This window comes from Halyomorpha halys, unplaced genomic scaffold, assembly GCF_000696795.3.
Source record: "Halyomorpha halys isolate HHAL.00 unplaced genomic scaffold, Hhal_1.1 Scaffold384.1, whole genome shotgun sequence".
NCBI classification, from domain to species: Eukaryota; Metazoa; Arthropoda; class Insecta; order Hemiptera; family Pentatomidae; genus Halyomorpha; species Halyomorpha halys.
In genome coordinates, this window is record NW_027107790.1 from 118,893 (window position 1) to 137,484 (window position 18,592).

The following is an 18,592-nucleotide window of genomic DNA, read 5'->3' on the forward strand; positions in this document are numbered from 1 at the left end:
ATATATTTACCACATATTTCTTTTATAATTTTTCTTCTTCTTTATTTATGATAGTCACAAATCCAAAATCTCTATGGATTTTTTTTTTGCCAAGATTTCCATCATTTCATACATCATACACTTCGGCACCATCTATCATCTTCCTAAGGTAGCCTTTGATCAAATATTTGAGGCCACTCTTTACAACCTAATACCTTCCTATTCTAATATAATCTTATCTAGAGATTTCAACACCAATTTTTTGTTGGCTTTCTCTGATCAGGACTACCTGTTTAATCTCCTCTCCACCCTCAAGCTCCGTCAATTCCAAGATGGAAATTTTAACCTATTCCCTTCTAAACACCATTAACCATCATGCCCCTCTATTAACAAACACAATCCGAGATCCCCTGGCTTCCTGGTTAGCCCCATACTGATGGAGCATATGCGATAAAGCGTTGTGGCAAGGCGAAGGTTTAGATGCACACGACTCCACGAAGATTATGCCATTTTTAAACAACTTCAAAATAGTAATCAAGCTTCAGTACGTTGTGCCAAATCACTTCATTTCGACAAACCTCTGCCTTCCATTCCCAATTCCAAAGCAAAAAGGGAAATTATACGAAAAATGTCCTTTGGTAAAATCTTCTCAAACCCCATCTCTCTCTCCATTTCCGCTCATGACCACTACATTCATTTTTTCTCCTGCATTACCAACTCCTCAACACTTGCACCCCTACCGGCCATTAGTAATTCATTCTTTAATCCAAACCGCTTCTTCTTTTCCCAAAATTACACCCAATGACATACTTAACTCTGTTCAAAAATCCCATACAAATAATAATGGGCCTGATAATATCCCAGGTAAATTGATTACAGCCTCACTACCTTCTATTCTTCCTATCCACTATTACATCTAAGATTTCTCTTAACAAATTGCTACCAACCCCTCTACTAGGAAAACTACTCTAGTCCATTGAAGAAAACTACAAATCCAGAAACTCCTAATGATTTTCTATCTATTTCCCAGTTTTCAAACCATGCGTAATCAAAGAGCGTATCGTTCAATACCAACTATCCCACTTTCTCAAGCAAACTAACCTTTTTGAATCACCTCCAGTCTGGTTTCCAGCCAGGATACTCCACTTAATCTGTCCTTATTAAAATTTCTCAAGACTCCTACATAGTGGATCTCCCTCTCCTTAAATCTCTCTCAGGACCTCCCAACCCGAACTATACCCCTACATCATTCCGCATGTCAGCCAAAAGCCTAGGAGTCACCTTTGACCAAGCTCAATCCTGGAGACCACACATCTCCCAAATTTCCCATCGAACCATAGCAACCCTCAAACATTTCAATTAACTTCGATATCTCCTTCCACTTAAGAACTCAAAAACAATTTGTCTTTGGGATCACCAGACATACATATTGTAATATGCTCTTTTAGAGTAAATAATATATTTTGATGTATAAAGGGTTTTTAATATGTTTATTTTATATATCATTTTAAGATTGTTAATTTGTTTCGTTTATCCAAAAAGCAGGCTAACCAATTTTCATTGTCTATATTAACTTCGTGATTCCAAACAAAACCAAGATGGCGGTAGGTATTCTTCAGTAGACAAGTCCATTGAATCAAGGCCATGTTGAGCAGATTCAAATATCATTTTAATTCTTCCCATCATAATTGAAAATACAGTAAATCTAAGAAAAAATAGAAGTCAAGAAATAGTGCTAGAGAATAATATTCAGAAAGTAAATCATTTGGAAAAATCCCTAACTGTTGTGGGACAATCGATGTTTACATGTAACCTCAAGGCAGGTGTTAAAGCCCAAAAGTACATTTTTCTTTTCGTTAATTTAATTTATTACTTCCAATTGGTTTTTTATTTTTTTGTTAATTATAAGTTGATTGCCTTTTTTTTAATAACAATTAAGTTTTATTTTGTAATTAAAATTATGTTCGAATTTATAACGTAAATATAGTTAAATAAGGAAGTTTGTTATGATGCGAGTATAATAGAAATACATCGCTGCGGTTCGGCACATACAACAACATTGCAGGCTGCAATGGGATTACGGCCTGTATACGGGGACTGATAAGGGAGTATACAGTCTACAGTCCGCTGCCTGGAGCCAAGGAGCTACCTACATAGTGAGAGACACCCACCGGCTCCCAACGTAGAGTTTTCTGGGGTGCAATTCAGGACCCTCAACCACCAATAAATTGACGTTTGAAGACGGCGGATGTTCCGGACTGGAGCGATATGCGCATATCGACCCCCCCGACTATCTACTGTGAGTGATTTTTTTTCTCTTCATCAAGCCATGCATCATTTTTATCGCTGCTGAGTTATTTTAATTAATTATAGTATAAAGAGAATTGATTTTGTTTATATGTATATATCAAAATATTTTATTTTCTTTCATTACACACTTTTATTTTTTATAACAACAAACCAGCAACAGTTTTTTTTTATTTTTGTGTTATATTTTAATTCTATTAAATTTGTATACCAATTTGGAAGGTTTTTATTCTCTATTTTTTTCCTTTATTATTTTTGTGTTTATAATCTTTTCAGGTCCTCCGTTTTATTTTTTTATTATCTCAACGAACCAGTGAACAATTTTCTTATGGGGAAGAGGTAAGTTGTTTTCATTTAAGAAAAGCCCCTCGCCCCAACAGCAGGTTTTTTTGGAAGAAGTCAGTCGTTGAGTGGACAGAGAAGAGAAAGGATGTCTTGAGGATGAGGAGGTCCTCATCAATTTCTGTCCAGCAAGAAGAGGAAGCCATTTTGGACGCCAGAACAATAGAAAAAAGAAGACACCAAGGATGATAAAAGGAAGATCGTTAGCTTGGTTAGTTTTGTATACATAAAATAGATACAAATGTAAACTAGATTTTAATTTAATTAATTGTAACTATAGTAAATAGCTGTTTCTGATTGTCTAGCAACTACACGCCCTGAGATTAAGAGTCTTTTTCTATTATTAAATTTGAATAAATTTTATTATCCATTAAGTAGTAAAGTTCTTAATTAAAACCCAAATTATTCTTTTATATTTGAATTTAGTTTAAAAAGAAATAAATTTCTTTTTAAATAATAATAAAATGATTACAATATATAACCCATTAATACGTTGAGTTGAAGTGGCTCTACTCTTCCTACCAATGTCAGTATTTTCTTGTATCTTTCCTGTTCCAAGTAATTAGAGCTCAGCTCCTATTATTTCACCAGAATAATGGTTTCTATCATGCTCTGTAAGTGGTTCTTTTCAACATCCGACTTTTCCAAGAACTTATCAGTTGTAAGACAAATAGTTCATTCCCCTACAATCCAATTAAAGTCCTTTTATTAAAAATATTACACCTGATTCATCTCTAAACTTTTTCTAGAAGTAAGAACTTTTTGTACACATCTTCTTACTTTGTTTATATTTTGAAACCCAGATCCTGGATAATTCACTTCTAATCTCACAGTAGGTTCAATTTCAAGTGCTTCTTATTCTGTCACACTAAATACAAGGACATTTACAAATATTGTTCAACCCTTTATTAACAGGCCAGGTAACAAACCTCTAGGTAACATGCATCATTTTTCCTCTCCAGCAGTTCAGATATTAGTTTCTTTTCCTGGAACACCATGGAGAGGAGCATAACTAACATTTAATTTCACAGTATTTATCCATACTGAGCCTGATGAGAACCTTTCTACTTTATTTTAATCGATTGGAAATAGACCAATGGTGAAGAGGAGCCTCCCCCCGACAGTACAAAATACACAGGCTTTTATATCGTTGAAGTAGATATATTATAGCTGAGGAAGTTTTAGCCAGTAATACCACATATCATGGTCTTTATATCTTGGTGAAGTATGACATCTATAGCTTCCGACAGTGACGGGTGCTGTCAGTAACGTATATAATGGAAAAGGAAAAATGCATCTACTAACTACATTAATCTTCTGGTTTGGCTTGTGATTCAATAACAAAGATTTCGAAATTATGGTTTATCTTACCAGCCATATCATTAAATTCAAAGTTACTGGTAAACCATTACCTAAAGTATATAATGATGCTGCCTTCTTCAATAGATTGTATTTCTTCCCTGTTCTCCAAAAATAAATTTCTTTTCATTAAACTCCTCTTTTCTAAAATGATTCTGAAATGTTTTCAGGAGTTTATGAATAATCCCAACACACACTATTTGCATGTATTTGAATGCAATTTATAAATGAATTTTTTATCTTTGTCAATGTTAACCATGTAATGATTATAATACAGGGAGCAGTCTTTTCTAGCTGAACTGCCAGGAGGCTTAATTTAATATGAAAAAATACTTGAGTAACAAAAGGATCAATAAATTGCAATTTTGTTTTTCTTAAATAGGATAGAAATAGTAAGAAAACATACCAAAAACAATGGTGGCAGCCTCAGACCACACTCTAAACAAAGGGCGTTATCATCCTTCACCAATATGAGCAAGTAGTTTTTTTTTAGTTATAAAACTAGCATTTTTTTTTTTAAACTTGTATCATAAAAAATAAATTAATAACACACATAGAAACAGCTGGACTAAGAAGAAAATAGTTATATAAAAGGGTATGGGGTAAGAATGACAAACTACATGATGTGAAAATTCCAGAGAAGCAGTTTAAAAAAAATCTACAATTCTTATTTAATTTTTTATAAAGTACATAATTCACAATATAATATATAAATATTTTGAAATTATGCTATTAAAAAAATTAACACAATTAATAACTATTGTAGAGGAACATTTTGTACAAATTCTGATAGTCATCAAAATTGTGGCTTTTCACATTCTTGCTCCGAGTCATTAATTAATTAAATTTATTGTAAAAAAAGTCTATTCTTTAAACTAAAATAAACGGAATTTATTTTAAGCTATCAATTTATGCTACAATAAAAAGGATAATATGTAATTGACTTACCAATACAGGTCTTTTTGTCATCAGCTAGTTTCATTACATGAGGACAATCACACTTGTATATTGAATTGAAATCCAACAGACATAGATGAGAACAATTGCCATTATTAATACCACAAAGGTTAGCCACCCCTACAAAAAAAACTTACAAATTAAAAAAGTGATTATAAAATGTAAATTAGAATTGAGAATTAAAAACAAGGACTTCCTATTTTTTCCTCAATCACTCTACATTTATCATTTTAAATAGTAATTAAATAAAAAATTATTTAAATTTGTAAATCCTTATTTTCAATTGTAATTTATACATACACTTAATCATTCATTTTGCTAACATGTTTAAAATACAAATATTGAAAATTGTGAAATGAGACTATAACTTTGTGATTAATTTAATAGCACCGAAAATAGCTACAAAGACAAAAAAAGTCTTGTGTTTATTATAATTTAAAATAAAGAAGAAGTATATGAACTAAAATGATAGATAAAAGAATTAATAAATTATCTCCTAAGACAAAGTAGATATTAGCTTGTGAATATCGTAGCAATACACTAAAAAAAAAAAAAAAAATAAATAGTCCATATACATAATTTTAAAATATAGCGATGTGAATAAAATTTCTAAGAAAAGGAGAAACAAACAGAAATTCCATTCAACCAGAGGTTAAACAGTAAAAAATTACCTATAACATTTCTAACTAGATAGTGTTGAAATATACACAGGCTATTAACATTTGTAAAGTGAGTAATGCACTTTCAGGTTAATACAAGGAGACATATCATCACATGTTTTATGAGGTCCTAAGGCAGGGGTGTACAACCCAAGGCAGCAGTATTCTAAATCAATATACTAGCAGTAAAAAAAAATATTACTTTTATTCATTTTAGATATATTAGAATAAAAAATATTCTATCAAGGATTGGAACAGAAAAAAACCAAGGGGTGGTTTATGTTTAAATGTAACTAAAAAAGGAAGGTCTCAAGAAGGGGAAATGAATGGGGCAAGTTACCCAATATATTTTTTTTGTTGAGAGGGATATTTTTATGGGTTTGTGAATTTTAAAGGTAACCATATTTTTATGGTGTTTCAATTCGGGTGGACTTTCAAACCAAGGGAAAAATACCAACCTATAAGTGTTCTATATAAACAAGGAACAAAACATATGGATCCATTTAATATTCTAGAAGTGACAGGAGTAATTGAATTCCTTGAGGAGGGACCATGCGCCAATACCCTTTGGAGGGGGAGGGGGGGGCACAAAATTGGGATAACAATTAAAAATTTAAAATCCATTCCTCCAATAACTCAACAATTTCTTAGATTAGGACAAATACATAACAAATGATCAATAAACATTTAAAAGTCTAAAAAATTCTAAATGTTATAAAATTGTCAACTAATAAGACAAATAAAAAAAAAAGAAAGAAGGATGTGCAATATAAAAGACTCTTAAGGTAATTTTTTAATGTCACTGATTAGTGAACATATACCAAAAATGAAAAAAAAAATAGCTTTGGAAATTTCAGTGGAAATATTAGAGAAGATAAAAGTCTATGGTGATAATAAGAAAAACATAGTTTTAACAATATGGTTGAATGACCATTAGAGAGAGGAAAAGAGAGGGGAAGGGAAAGAGAGAGGGAGATCAAAGTTACCAAAAGAAACTCTACAAAAACAAAAACAAAATAAGATGGCCTGAAATCAAGGATTAAGGATTTTGAGTGGAAAACAGTATACCATAGGCTGAAAGTACTGAGAAAAATATTCCAACCCTGAATAAACATGGTAGAGTGCTGAGGCAGGATACTACAGGAAAATACAGAGAGATGGAGGAGCTATTTCAGCAAATTACTTAGTTCAGGCCCTAACAGAAAACCAAAAAGGTATACATAAAGACAGAAAGATGGTTCAACCCAAATACCCTTACCCACAAGAAATGTATAAAGGTGGAAATAATAGAATTATATAAAATAAAACATTATAAACAGTAGAATAAAAAGAATAAGTAATGATATAAAAGTTTAGATTTCACTGGTTAGAATTGAATATTGAAAATAAGCTCTCATATAATAGATATAGTAAAATTAAATAGAGTCAAAACAAAAAAGTTGGGTGATCATGTAATCATGTAAAGATGAAAAATAAACAGAAGTAAAATTAATAAACAAGACAAAGGGTTGATCAAATTAGATTAAAAGTGAAATATATATGTGTGTGTAGTGAAATTTAATATAGTGACTAAAATAGCGTGTGTATATATATATATTACAGTGTAATTTACCATGTCATATGTTTATCATTTAAATGTACTTTATTTTATATACCATTTTAATCACCCCTTTAATACTATTACTTCTGTTAATTTCTTATCTATACATATTCACCTTACTCTTTTGTTTTTTACTATATTTAGATTTGCTATGATTCTTGATTGGAAATTTGAAAATGCAGAAGTATAACAGAATGTGTTTAATACACTTAGCATAACATTGACATACATAAAAAGATAATCAAAACGTACTGAAAAACCTGTTCTCCCAAGCACAACACTCTTGTTATCTTCACACTGTGATTGCCACCACAAGAATATTTTTATTTCAATATTCCTTATTCAATGAAAGTTAATTCTCAATGTTTGGTTCTAATAGTCAAATTTGTAAGCTCTTCATATCTTTTATAATATTTTTACTTTTTATTTTTATTCTTCCATTTATATACCGCTATAATTTTCATATGTATCGCATCTTGTTTTTTATAGCCGTGAAGAAGACCTACAATGTGGGCCAAAATGTTGACATTCATTAAAGAGTTTTTTATTATTTATAAAGTTAAGAAATTAAATTATTTGATTTATGTAATCATGAGCCCCTATAGCCCCTACTGTCAATAAGTCCTAATTATGTTTGATACTTCTAATGTCTTCTCTAAAGGCAATATGTAGAATTAGTATAATAAAGTAATTATTTGTTTGAATAAGAAAAAATAAATCATCTATATTATGAACAAGTTCATTATTGTTGCATCTTTTAGTGAGATTCATTTTTAAATTATTAATTAATAATCAGAATGATTAAGGAAAACATATTAAAACCCACACTGTAAAAAATAAAACCATATAAAATTTCTTATTTTATTTTCATTTGCAAACAATTCTATTTTATATATACACACATACATATGAGTGTGTGTGTAAAAAGACATCACACTTTCAAAGAAGATAGGCTCCACTGTTCCCTCTATAGTCCGTCACGCAGGGCATTCCTTAGTGTTATCCAGTTTAAATCGGTATTGGAATGCTTTAAAGCATCCATGTCTGCTCAACAGTTGGGTTAAATAAAAATCTACCTCACCAGTTCGGCGACCATACCACAAAACTAACATCAGGAATTGATTAACCTATGAGTCCATCTACCAGAATTTGCAGCTTCCTAACCCAACACTGCTGCCACTGATTGATGGTTGTTTTCCATTCTTCTTCTCTTGAAACACTAAAGCGTCGTCCATAGTGCCTAATTATTTCTTCAACAAGAATAATTCGACAGGCGGCTATCACACACACTACCTCATAGGAAACAGTTCGAAAAGCACTTACTGTCCTTAAGGAAGCTCTGCGATATAGGAAAACCATCTGTCTTCTGTATGATTTGGTAACTATTACTTCTTTTCCAATTGGAGCTCTATATAGCATGATTGATGGGACAACAGCAGCAATAAGTTCTACTATTTTCTCTGGGACCTCCAACATTTGGTATAAGGCGTGACAATAAGTAATCCAGGTACCCTGCCATATTGTAGGTCTGAGGTGATATCGTCTATCTCTTCCTGCATGATTTCTGGAAAATCCGTTGTACATATATTGTCTAAACATTCAATAGTATTCATCTGTTCTGGGAATAGTGTGCTAACATTATTGTTCACAACATTTCGATATTGTGGGAAGCTGCATCGTGCATTTACTTAGTTTCTTAAGCACTATTAAATGGCCTACCTCAGGGGTCTGTATCTACTTCATCACAAATTTCTCTCCAGCAACATCGTTTACTTTCTTTAATGGCTCCTCGGAGGTTCCTTCAAGCTCTCTTGAACTCTTCCTGAATCACGGAAAATTCTGGAAGACGTCTCGCTCGCTGGTATTGTCTTCTTGCTTTGTTACAACACCAATATGGACTGACAATAATATCTGTCCACACTGGGGGGGAATGATGTTTACCAGGCTTTGAATGGGTCATGGCTGCATCACAAGCCACAAATATAAAAGAGGTCGGTCAAACACGTCTTTTCCTCAGCTGAACCTTTCTTCAATTCACATTCATCCTCTAGAATTACAGTGAATAAACTGTCATCAAGATTTCGTGTTCCAGCCAATGATTCGTCATCAACAACTCTTCTTTCTAGTAGGTGTATCCAGTCTAATCAATAGAGCCTGTTGATCACTGTGAGTATACAATGAGCAGGTGTGTGTGTGTAAAGTAGAATTGTTTGCAAATAAACTTAATAAAAACTGAATTCTTATATAGTTTTATTTTTTACAATGCGGATTTAATGAGGTATAAAAAATATTTTCTCTCAGTAATTCTGATTGATAATTAATAAATCATCTCATAAAGGTTACAAAAAACAACTATAGTAAGAAATAAATGTCATATCATTACAAACTTAAAAACATCCATACCCTGGGCTCGATTAGAGCTGTAAAGCACTTGAATGGCATCCTGATACCTCTTTTAAGAAAAAAAATTACAATAGTTAAAAACACTTATTTCATCATATATGGTTGTTAGTACGACTGGCCTACTACTTGCTATACTTAACATGAAAGAATCATTCACAGATTTAAGAAGCTTTTTTATGCCAATAACTTTTTTAAACCAATAATTAGGAATACCTCCTATACCCTCCATTCCAGAACCTTTATCTCAATAATTGTAAAAAAACCTACTCCTTCTTCTAACAATTTAATACCAAAAATATTTTCCTGATTAAAATCATTTAGCTGGAGAACAAGGTGGGTCGGATGTAACCGATCTCAGAGAATGTAAGCTGAGAATATTAGAAGGAGAGTAAAAACAGTGATAGTCGGCGGCAGGACCGCAAGGGTCATGGTTGTGGAAAGATTGGGCACTTAGTGGCGCATTGCCCGCGCACGAAATGCTTTGAATGGGGGGATGTGGGGCACATAGTCAAACAGTGCCCATACATGTACCGAAGAAGAGATGTGGGTCGGGGTGAGCCAATGGAGATCAACGCCCAACAAATACGAAGAAGCCACCGTAGGTTGAGTAGATCTTCCGTAGGTTCAGTAGATGAATCTACTGAAGCATCAGGAGCATCTGAGACCGAAGAAGAAGTTGAGGAGCCACGGAACCGAGGTAGTCAAGGGGACAAGATGGAAACAAGAGGATGGAAACGAGGGAACAGAGAAGAATGGAGGCGAGGGACTGGAGAGAGGAAGACGCGAGACATCTGAAGGGGTTGTCAGCGGAGGGGTGACCGTACACTGCTGAATTATAACGTGAGGGAGAAGAGCGATGGTCTGCCTATAATAGAGATAGCAGGAGTGAGGTGCCTAGTGGACACCGGAAATTCCAACACCATCTTATGCCGAGAAGCCCTAGAAAAAATGTGTAGTGGAGAGAGGACACACCAGATCCAGAAATGTCAATGTAAATTAATCACCCTGGGTGGCCCTTGTGTGGTAGAGGGGGAGGTAGAGATAGGTTTGACCCGGTGGGGATTTAGTAGAGAAAACTTGCTGGTGCATATCGTAGGGAGTATGCCGAGGGAATACAAAGTGATTGTGGGTGTGACCTGCTAGGGAAGGTGGGTGCTTGGGTTAAAAATATCAAGGGGAAGTGGAGAATTAAGTTGAGGGGTAAGATGTACAAATGTCAACGACAGAGAAAAACCGAGGAGGCACGGGTTAGAGCAATCAATCAAGCTGAGGACTGGAGACAGAGGCTTAAGAGGGAATATAAAAATATTTTTTTTAAAGGAGACATGCTCGGGGCAACTGGGAAGACAGTTCATGAGATCATACTAAAAGAAGATAAGGTTACATATGTGAAGGAGAGGAGATACTCGCAGGTGCTACGCCACCACATCCGGGAAGAGCTTAAAAGTTTAAAACACCAGGAAATAATTATCGATAGTACATCCCCATGCAATAGTCCATTGTGGGCAGTTAAAAAGAAGAGCGCGCCAGGTGATACTACTAAAAAATACAGAGTGGTGATAGATTACATACAGGAAGCTGAACGAGAATATCATAGACGAAAAGTATCCAATCCCTAGATTTGAAGACATTTTGGACAGGCTAAGCGGGGCGACGGTATTCAGCACATTGGACTTGAAGGCCGGATATCATCAAATCAAAATGCAGCCTAGGGATCAACATAAGACAGCATTCACATTCGAGAGAGGCCACTATGAATTTACAAGGATGCCGTTTGGCCTCAAAAATGCTCCTATAACCTTCCAACGCCTGATGGACGAGTTTTTGAGGGAAATAGACGAATCAGTATGCCAGATTTACAAGGATGATCTCATAGTGTTCAGTAAGAACGAAGAGAAACATGTGAAACATTTACACAGCGTATTTCAGAGAATGAGGCACTTTGGGCTCAAATTATCAGGGGAGAAATCATCATTGGGGCAGGAACAAATAAATTTTTTAGGCCACACGATCTCCAGGGAAGGAGTTAAACCCGACGCAGATAAAGTCGCAGCAATACAGAAGCTGGCAGTGCCTAGGGATGTGAAGGGAGTTCGGAGGCTGCTAGGAACTTTAAATTATTATCAGAGATTTGTGCCAGAAATGGCTGAGTAACTTGTCCCACTCAACAATCTTTTGAAGAAAGGCAGAAAAGTGATCATCAATCCGATTGTGGAAGACAATATCAGGTGGTGCATGGAGAAACTGCAGCAGGAGCCGGTGCTTGCTTTCCCAGACTTCACCCGACAATTCACTATCACTACAGATGCGAGTGAGTACGTGTTGGGAGTGGTGTTGTCTCAAGAGGGTGATGGAGGAGATCGCCCAGTTGTATACGCCAGTAGGTGCCTGACAGAGACGGAGACCAGATATAGCGCACTGGAACGAGAGCTCTTGGGAATAGTGTGGGCTGTTGACCACTTAAGGCCCTATGTGTTTGGAAGAAGGTTTAGAGTACACACTGACCACAGGCCCTTGCAATGGGTGGGAAAGTTGAAAGAGTCTTCAGCCAGGATTACGTGTTGGAAGGAGCTTCTCGGACAGTATAATATGGAAATCGTATATAAACCAGGAAAAGAAAATGTAGTAGCTGATTGGTTGTCACGAGCAATAACAGTAAATGCAGTAGAGGAGGAGGCTGGGGAAACGTCTGGTGTGATGAGACAGTTTCTGTGGGAATAGACACCTGGAGAGGAAGAAAAGGATGGAGCAGAAGAAGATGATAGAGAAGAATCGCCGAATAATGAGAATTCGGCAGAAGAAAGACCAGGAGACATAGAGGAAATAGATGAAATAATTAACGACAAGATGGGACAAATTATTTGGAAGACGAAAACCACCGGATTGACCAAAATTAAATATAGTGAATACGGGAGAAGTAAAATAATGACAATCTGGACACAGCCAGGCGTGAAAAAAGACCAAATCTGTAAAGCGTTGAATAATGCTTCGAAACCTGGAGAAAAGTATCACCTTTATGTCGGAAATGAAACTGTTTGGGAGAAGATGAAGCAGTTATGGCATGATGAACTGATAAGAATGGACAGGACATTCATCCGTTGCAAACTGTTGGTGGAAACCCTTTTTGAAGAAGAACAACAACGAGAAGTCACTCTAGCGTATCATCAGGATAAGACTAATCACCGTGGAATCCCAGAGACTATGCAGGCCTTAAAAAGAAGATACTTTTGGTGGGGGATGACGAAGACTATATCGGAGATTGTAGGAAGCTGCGAGGTTTGTTTACGCACTAAGTACGACAGACATCCGCCTAAAGGAAGACATGAGAAGACACCTACTACAGATGCACTGCTAAAAGATTTACAAATTGACACATTTAAATGGAAGGGATACAAATGGGTGACCATGATTGACCTCTTCAGTAAGGCGGCAATGGCCCACCAGGTGCAGGACAGGTCTTCGGAAGCAGTGTTGGCAACTCTCTGCTTGTGGTTTTAATTCTACAGAGTTCCGGAGCGCATCACATCAGATTCTTGCAGAGAATTTGACAATGCCATGATTCGAAAGGAAATGAAGGACCTTGACGTAATATGGCATCTCAACACTCAAGGGCACCGTAAGAGTAGAGGAGGCATAGAGCGGCTTCATGGCACGTTGAGAGAGAGACCATCTTCGATTATATCAGGTCGACCAGGGACTAGAACCAGATGTGGCTATGCCTAAGCTGATTGCAGCTTATAATCATTCCATATATGCAGTTATAAGGTTTTCACCACTTGAGGTCCTCTTTGGGCTTCACGGACACCGGCGGGACTATAAGGGCACGACAGCTGACGGGGATGAAATACTGAATAATCATTGCTCAAAGAAAGTTATAGGAGAAAGCACGCGGAAGAATCGAAAAGGAAAAAACCAGGAGGGTGGCGCAGGAAAATCTAAAGGTCACAGACAGGATGGGAGATATCAAACTTGGGACGATCGTATATAGAAAGTTGGGTTCTAACAGGGATAAGGAGATACAGCGTATGAGGGCCCATTCAGGGTGATAATCATTAGGGAGAATAATGCAGTTACAATAGAGAGTATCCGAGAACCTAAAAAGAGGAGAACTGTCCATATTGAACAGTTAAAACTTCCGGCAATGATAATATAGAGACTGGACGGTTCTCATATCACCTCCACTTGAAATGTAGTTATTTATTTAATTTTTTAATGTTGTGTTTTAGTTTATTTGTGACTTTTGTATTTTTTTTATTTTGTTCATTTTATTGTATCAGAAATCTTTTTCTTTATTTTTAAGTTTAATTTATGTATATAGTGTTTACTTTTGATCAACTTGTGAGTTTTTGTATATTGGTATAGGAATTTTTTTTTGTTGTAAATAGTTTTCCATATTTTTTTCTATATATGTTTATTGTGCAGTATAAGTTTACGAGGATTGTTCATAAACTGGCAGGGGGGAGTTACAGTCAGCTGGTACTTCGATGTCAGCTGACTGAGCAGATCAGCTGATCAAGTGTATATATAAAGATGTGCTGAACCCAATAAAGCCAGTATGTTACAGCAGTTCAAGTGTGTTAGATCTGATTCCTTCTTCTCTTTTTTGACATTTTGCTTTCGCCAATACTTAACTTATATATATAAATATATGTGTGTGTGTGTGTATATAAGTGATATAAGTTATAATCAGAGTATAGGTATTATGAATCTTAATACTTAAACTCCCCATGTCAACAAGCCAGAATGTAGATATAGAGGATTAAGAAGCAGAAACGACGGCCATGGAAAACAACATTAAGCGATGTGTGGAAAGGCTGCAACGAGAACCAGTACTGGGGTTCCCAGATTTAAGCAAAAAGTTTACTATCACGACGGATGCTAGCAAATATGCTTTCGCAGGAGAGTGAGAATGGAGAGCTCCTGGTGGCGTATGGTAGCAGAAGATTGATGGACGCTGAATCGCGTTACAGTGCTCTTGAACATGAACTCTTAGGATCGTGTAGGCAGTAGAGCACTTCTGAACGAACGTGTTTGGGAGGCGATTTAGAATCCATACTGACCACCGGCCTCTTCAGTGGGTAGGAAAACTCAAAGAATCTTCTGCGCACATAACTCGCTGGAAGGAACTCCTAGGCCAGTTTAATATGGAGATAGTTTACAAGCCAGGAAAGGAGAATGTGGTCGAGGATTGGTTGTCTCGGCAATATTCATAAATGCGGTAGAGGAAAAACAAGGGGGACATCCGACAATTCCTAAGGGAATGGACTCCAGGGGAGGAGGAGACTTCAAACATCAGCCACAGGAGGAAGGAACTCCATCGTCAGGGGATAACAGCTCAACGGGGGATAGACCGACCAAGATGGAGGAAATAGACAAGATTATAAATGACAAAAAGTTGCAGATAATATGAAAACTAGGTCTTCCGGCTTTATGAAGGTGGAATAAACTAAGTACGGGCAAACCTCTATTAACACTATATGATCGCAACCAGGGGCGAGAGGATCAGATATGTCGGGCGCTAATGGATAATAATAATAATAATCTTTATTTATTCTGGGATTGATCCCTTTAGAATAATTTACAGGCGTCAAAATTAGGCTTTAGAGCCTTAGAGTCAATTACAAAATAGAGATGAAATTACAAGATGTCATAAAATAAAATAATACAGTGAATTTAAAAATATACAATTAAACAACCATAATTAACTGCATATATAAAATAATGATAAAACAAATAAAATGAAATCACTTGTCATATCATAAAACATAAGATGACTTTTGATAGTAAATAAAAAGAAAAAAAAAATGATAAAAAATCAAATACAATTAAACTAAAAAGTAATAAATGAAAAGGTATAATTTCTGCTAGTGTACATATTTACAATTATAAACGAAGATCTAAGACATAAAATACAGAAAATATATATAGCTTTTCTGAAACTTTCAATTGTCATTCTTCCGGAATCGGGTGGACAGAAGGTAGTCGAAGATACAGGATTTGAAGATTGGAAGGGTGTTAGAACTACGAATAAAGGAGGGAATAGAATTCCATAGGGAAGAGGAACGGATGAGGAAAGATCTACCAAAGGCTGCGGTTCGATGGGCAGTTACATATAAGTCTGAGGGCCGTGAGCGGGTATTGAGGGAATGCACTGAGGACTTAAATTGAAGGATATCTGAGATGTACGATTGGGGATGCGGGATTGGATAACTTGATAGAGAAAGGAAGCAAGGAAATATTTACGACAGAAGGAGGGATAAAGCCACTTCAACTCTTCATAAAATCGGGTGACATAGGCGTCCATGGGGACCCCAAAGATGAATCGTACAAAGCAATTATTTAACCGTTTTAATTTTGGTTCGAGATCCACAGAGACACCCCCATAAACCACACAGCAATAGTCAAAGGGGGAGAATATTAAGGAAGTAACCAGGAGCCTGCGGGTTTCAAAAGGAAATAGGTGACAAAGATAATTTAAACGCTTCACTGCATTCAACTTAAGCTTGTTTTCTTGTGCCCACTGGCTAATTCTATTCAAGTCTTCTTGGATCTTCTCTGTAGCAACTAATAGGTCAGAAGGTGAGAAGGAAAGGTAAATTTGGAAATCATCTGCGTACAAATGGTATTGAGAATGTTGGATAAGGGTGGGAAGGTCATTGATGTAGATAGCGAAAAGGGTAGGGGATAGCGATGAACCCTCAGGGACGCCACAGGTGAGGGGTCGAGTCATTGATGGTGGTTTATCAGGAACCACTACGTACTGGGAACGATGGGATAGGAAGGATTGAAACCATTGCAAAGCACTGTTGGATAGAGGAAGATTTCATAGTTTGGTTAGAAGGATGTTGTGGTCAACCATATCAAATACTTTGGAGAAATCCAGAAGGATGAGGATAGTTAGGTTTTGGTGTTCCATGGCAGTTTGGAGGTCGTGGATTATTTTAAGCAGAGCGGATTGTGTTGAATGGCCAGGTCGAAAGCTGAAAAGAGAGGATTGATGAGGGAATGTTCTTCTAGGAAGTTTGAGAGTTGGTTTTGAACAAGGCGTTCTAGCGGTTTTTGAAAGGTTGGAGAGGAGAGAAATAGGGCAGAAGTCATTAGGAGAAGAAGGATTTGGGATTTTATTAAATGCTCGAACTAAAGCGGTTTTCCAATGAGAAAGAAATGTGGCATTTTGCAAGGAAAAATTGTATATATGATAGAGGACAGGAATAAGAACTGGGAGACAGGATTTAATCGATTTAACAGGAATGTTGTCTGGTCCATGATCGTTGGTATGGGATCTTAGAATGGTGGATAGTAGTTCTTTGTAAGATATGTGGGAAAAAAAAGAAGTTTTCAGGATTGAAGGTGTTATTTGGAATTTCAGGAAAGGTTGATGGGTCAGTAGCATGGCATGTGAAATGGTTGTTGAGATCATTAGGTGTTATTGGAAGAGAGGTAAGAATATTGGATTCTGGTGGAGATAAATTCCGGAGTATTTTCCACTTGGATTTGGGATCAGGAGCATTGGAGAGTGCGTAATGAATATGAAGGGATTTAGCACATCGAACTGGTAATTGGGTTGCATTGCGAAGAAGTTTAAAATACATACATACAAAATTGGATACATCGAAGACAGGAAAAATCTTTATGCAGGGAACAAGGTCATAAGGGAAAAAATCAAATGGCTGTGGAGACTTGAACAAATAGGGATTGATAGGATGTTTGTCCGCTGCACGATGATGGTGGAGACAGTTGGGACAAAAGGAAGTCGTTCTGGTCCACCACCAAGGAAAAACCAATCATCACGGTGTGAATGAGACGTTACAAGCTCTCAAGCGTCGCTACTTTTGGTGAGGAAGAAGATGGTCTAGGAAGTTATAGGAGGTTGTAATGTATGCTTTAGTACTAAGTACGACTACCACCCACCTAAGGCAGTACAAGAGAAGACACCTAAGGCAGTACAAGAGAAGACACCCACTGCATCGGAACCATTCAGTGGCGTCCAGATCGACACCTTTACATGGAAAGGTTTCAAGTAGATAACCGTCATCGACCTCTTCAGTAAAGTGCCCATCAGGTCCAAGATCGGTCAGCCGAAGTGGTATTAGTTGCGCAACTAATTATTATTAGTATTAAAGCGCTCAGAACATGGTTTCAATCTTATAGGGTCCCAAAGCAAATTTCTTCTGATGGGGGTCAAGAATTCGATAAAGCCACAATTAGGGAGGAAATGAAGACTCTGGAAGTATAGTGGCATATTAACACTCTGGGCCATCCTAAAAGTAGAGGGGGGTAGAAAGATGTATAGCACCCTCAGTGATCACTTACGGGTTTACCATGCAGACAAAGGACTGGAGCTGAACGAGGCAATGGTAAGGGCGGTGGCTACGCATAACCACTCCATCCACACCACAACGGGTTTTTCACCTTTTGAAGTTCTCTTTGACCTGCAAGAGCGGCTTGGGAAGTTTATAGACCCGGCTGAGGCGGATGTGGAAATTGCAAATCACGGGATGCTCATGCGAAAGTTATGGAAAAAAGGAAGAGGCCGGATACAGAGGGAGTAACATCAGCGAGTGGAATGATGAAATTTGAATCTTCAAGACGAGATGGGGGACATTACAATTGGGACTGTTGTTTACCGCCGATTGGGGTCCAATAGGAGTAAGGAATCTCAGTGCTATGAGGGGCCATTCCGGGTGATAACAATTCGGGAACATAACGTAGTGACAATTGAGAGTATACAAACCGAGAAAGAGGCGTACGGTTCATGTTCAACAATAAGGTTCCCAGCGATGACAGCTCCAGAGACATCTGGAGTGCCTTCTCACTAAACTAAACTAGTTATACACATTTTTTTTTCTTTTTCTTTTTTTGGTTTGTAGAATCTGAGTGTAAATAGGAACAAGTGTGAGTTGAAGATAAGTGTAAATAGGCTAATTATGAAGATATGAAAATTGTGTAAATAGAAGAGGTTTATTTTAACTTTTTTTTCTGACTG

General features: G+C 36.5%; 1 protein-coding gene across 3 annotated transcripts in view; it reads right to left on the reverse strand.

Moving 5' to 3' along the window:
• Positions 1-18,592, reverse strand: part of LRP1 (LDL receptor protein 1) — a 273,932-nt gene that overhangs the window by 117,950 nt on the left and 137,390 nt on the right. For all 3 annotated transcript variants that reach the window (XM_067046122.1, XM_067046121.1, XM_067046123.1), the window contains exon 29: positions 4,936-5,064. In XM_067046122.1, coding sequence (XP_066902223.1) covers positions 4,936-5,064 — 129 coding nt within the window. The remainder of the gene's footprint in view (positions 1-4,935; positions 5,065-18,592) is intronic.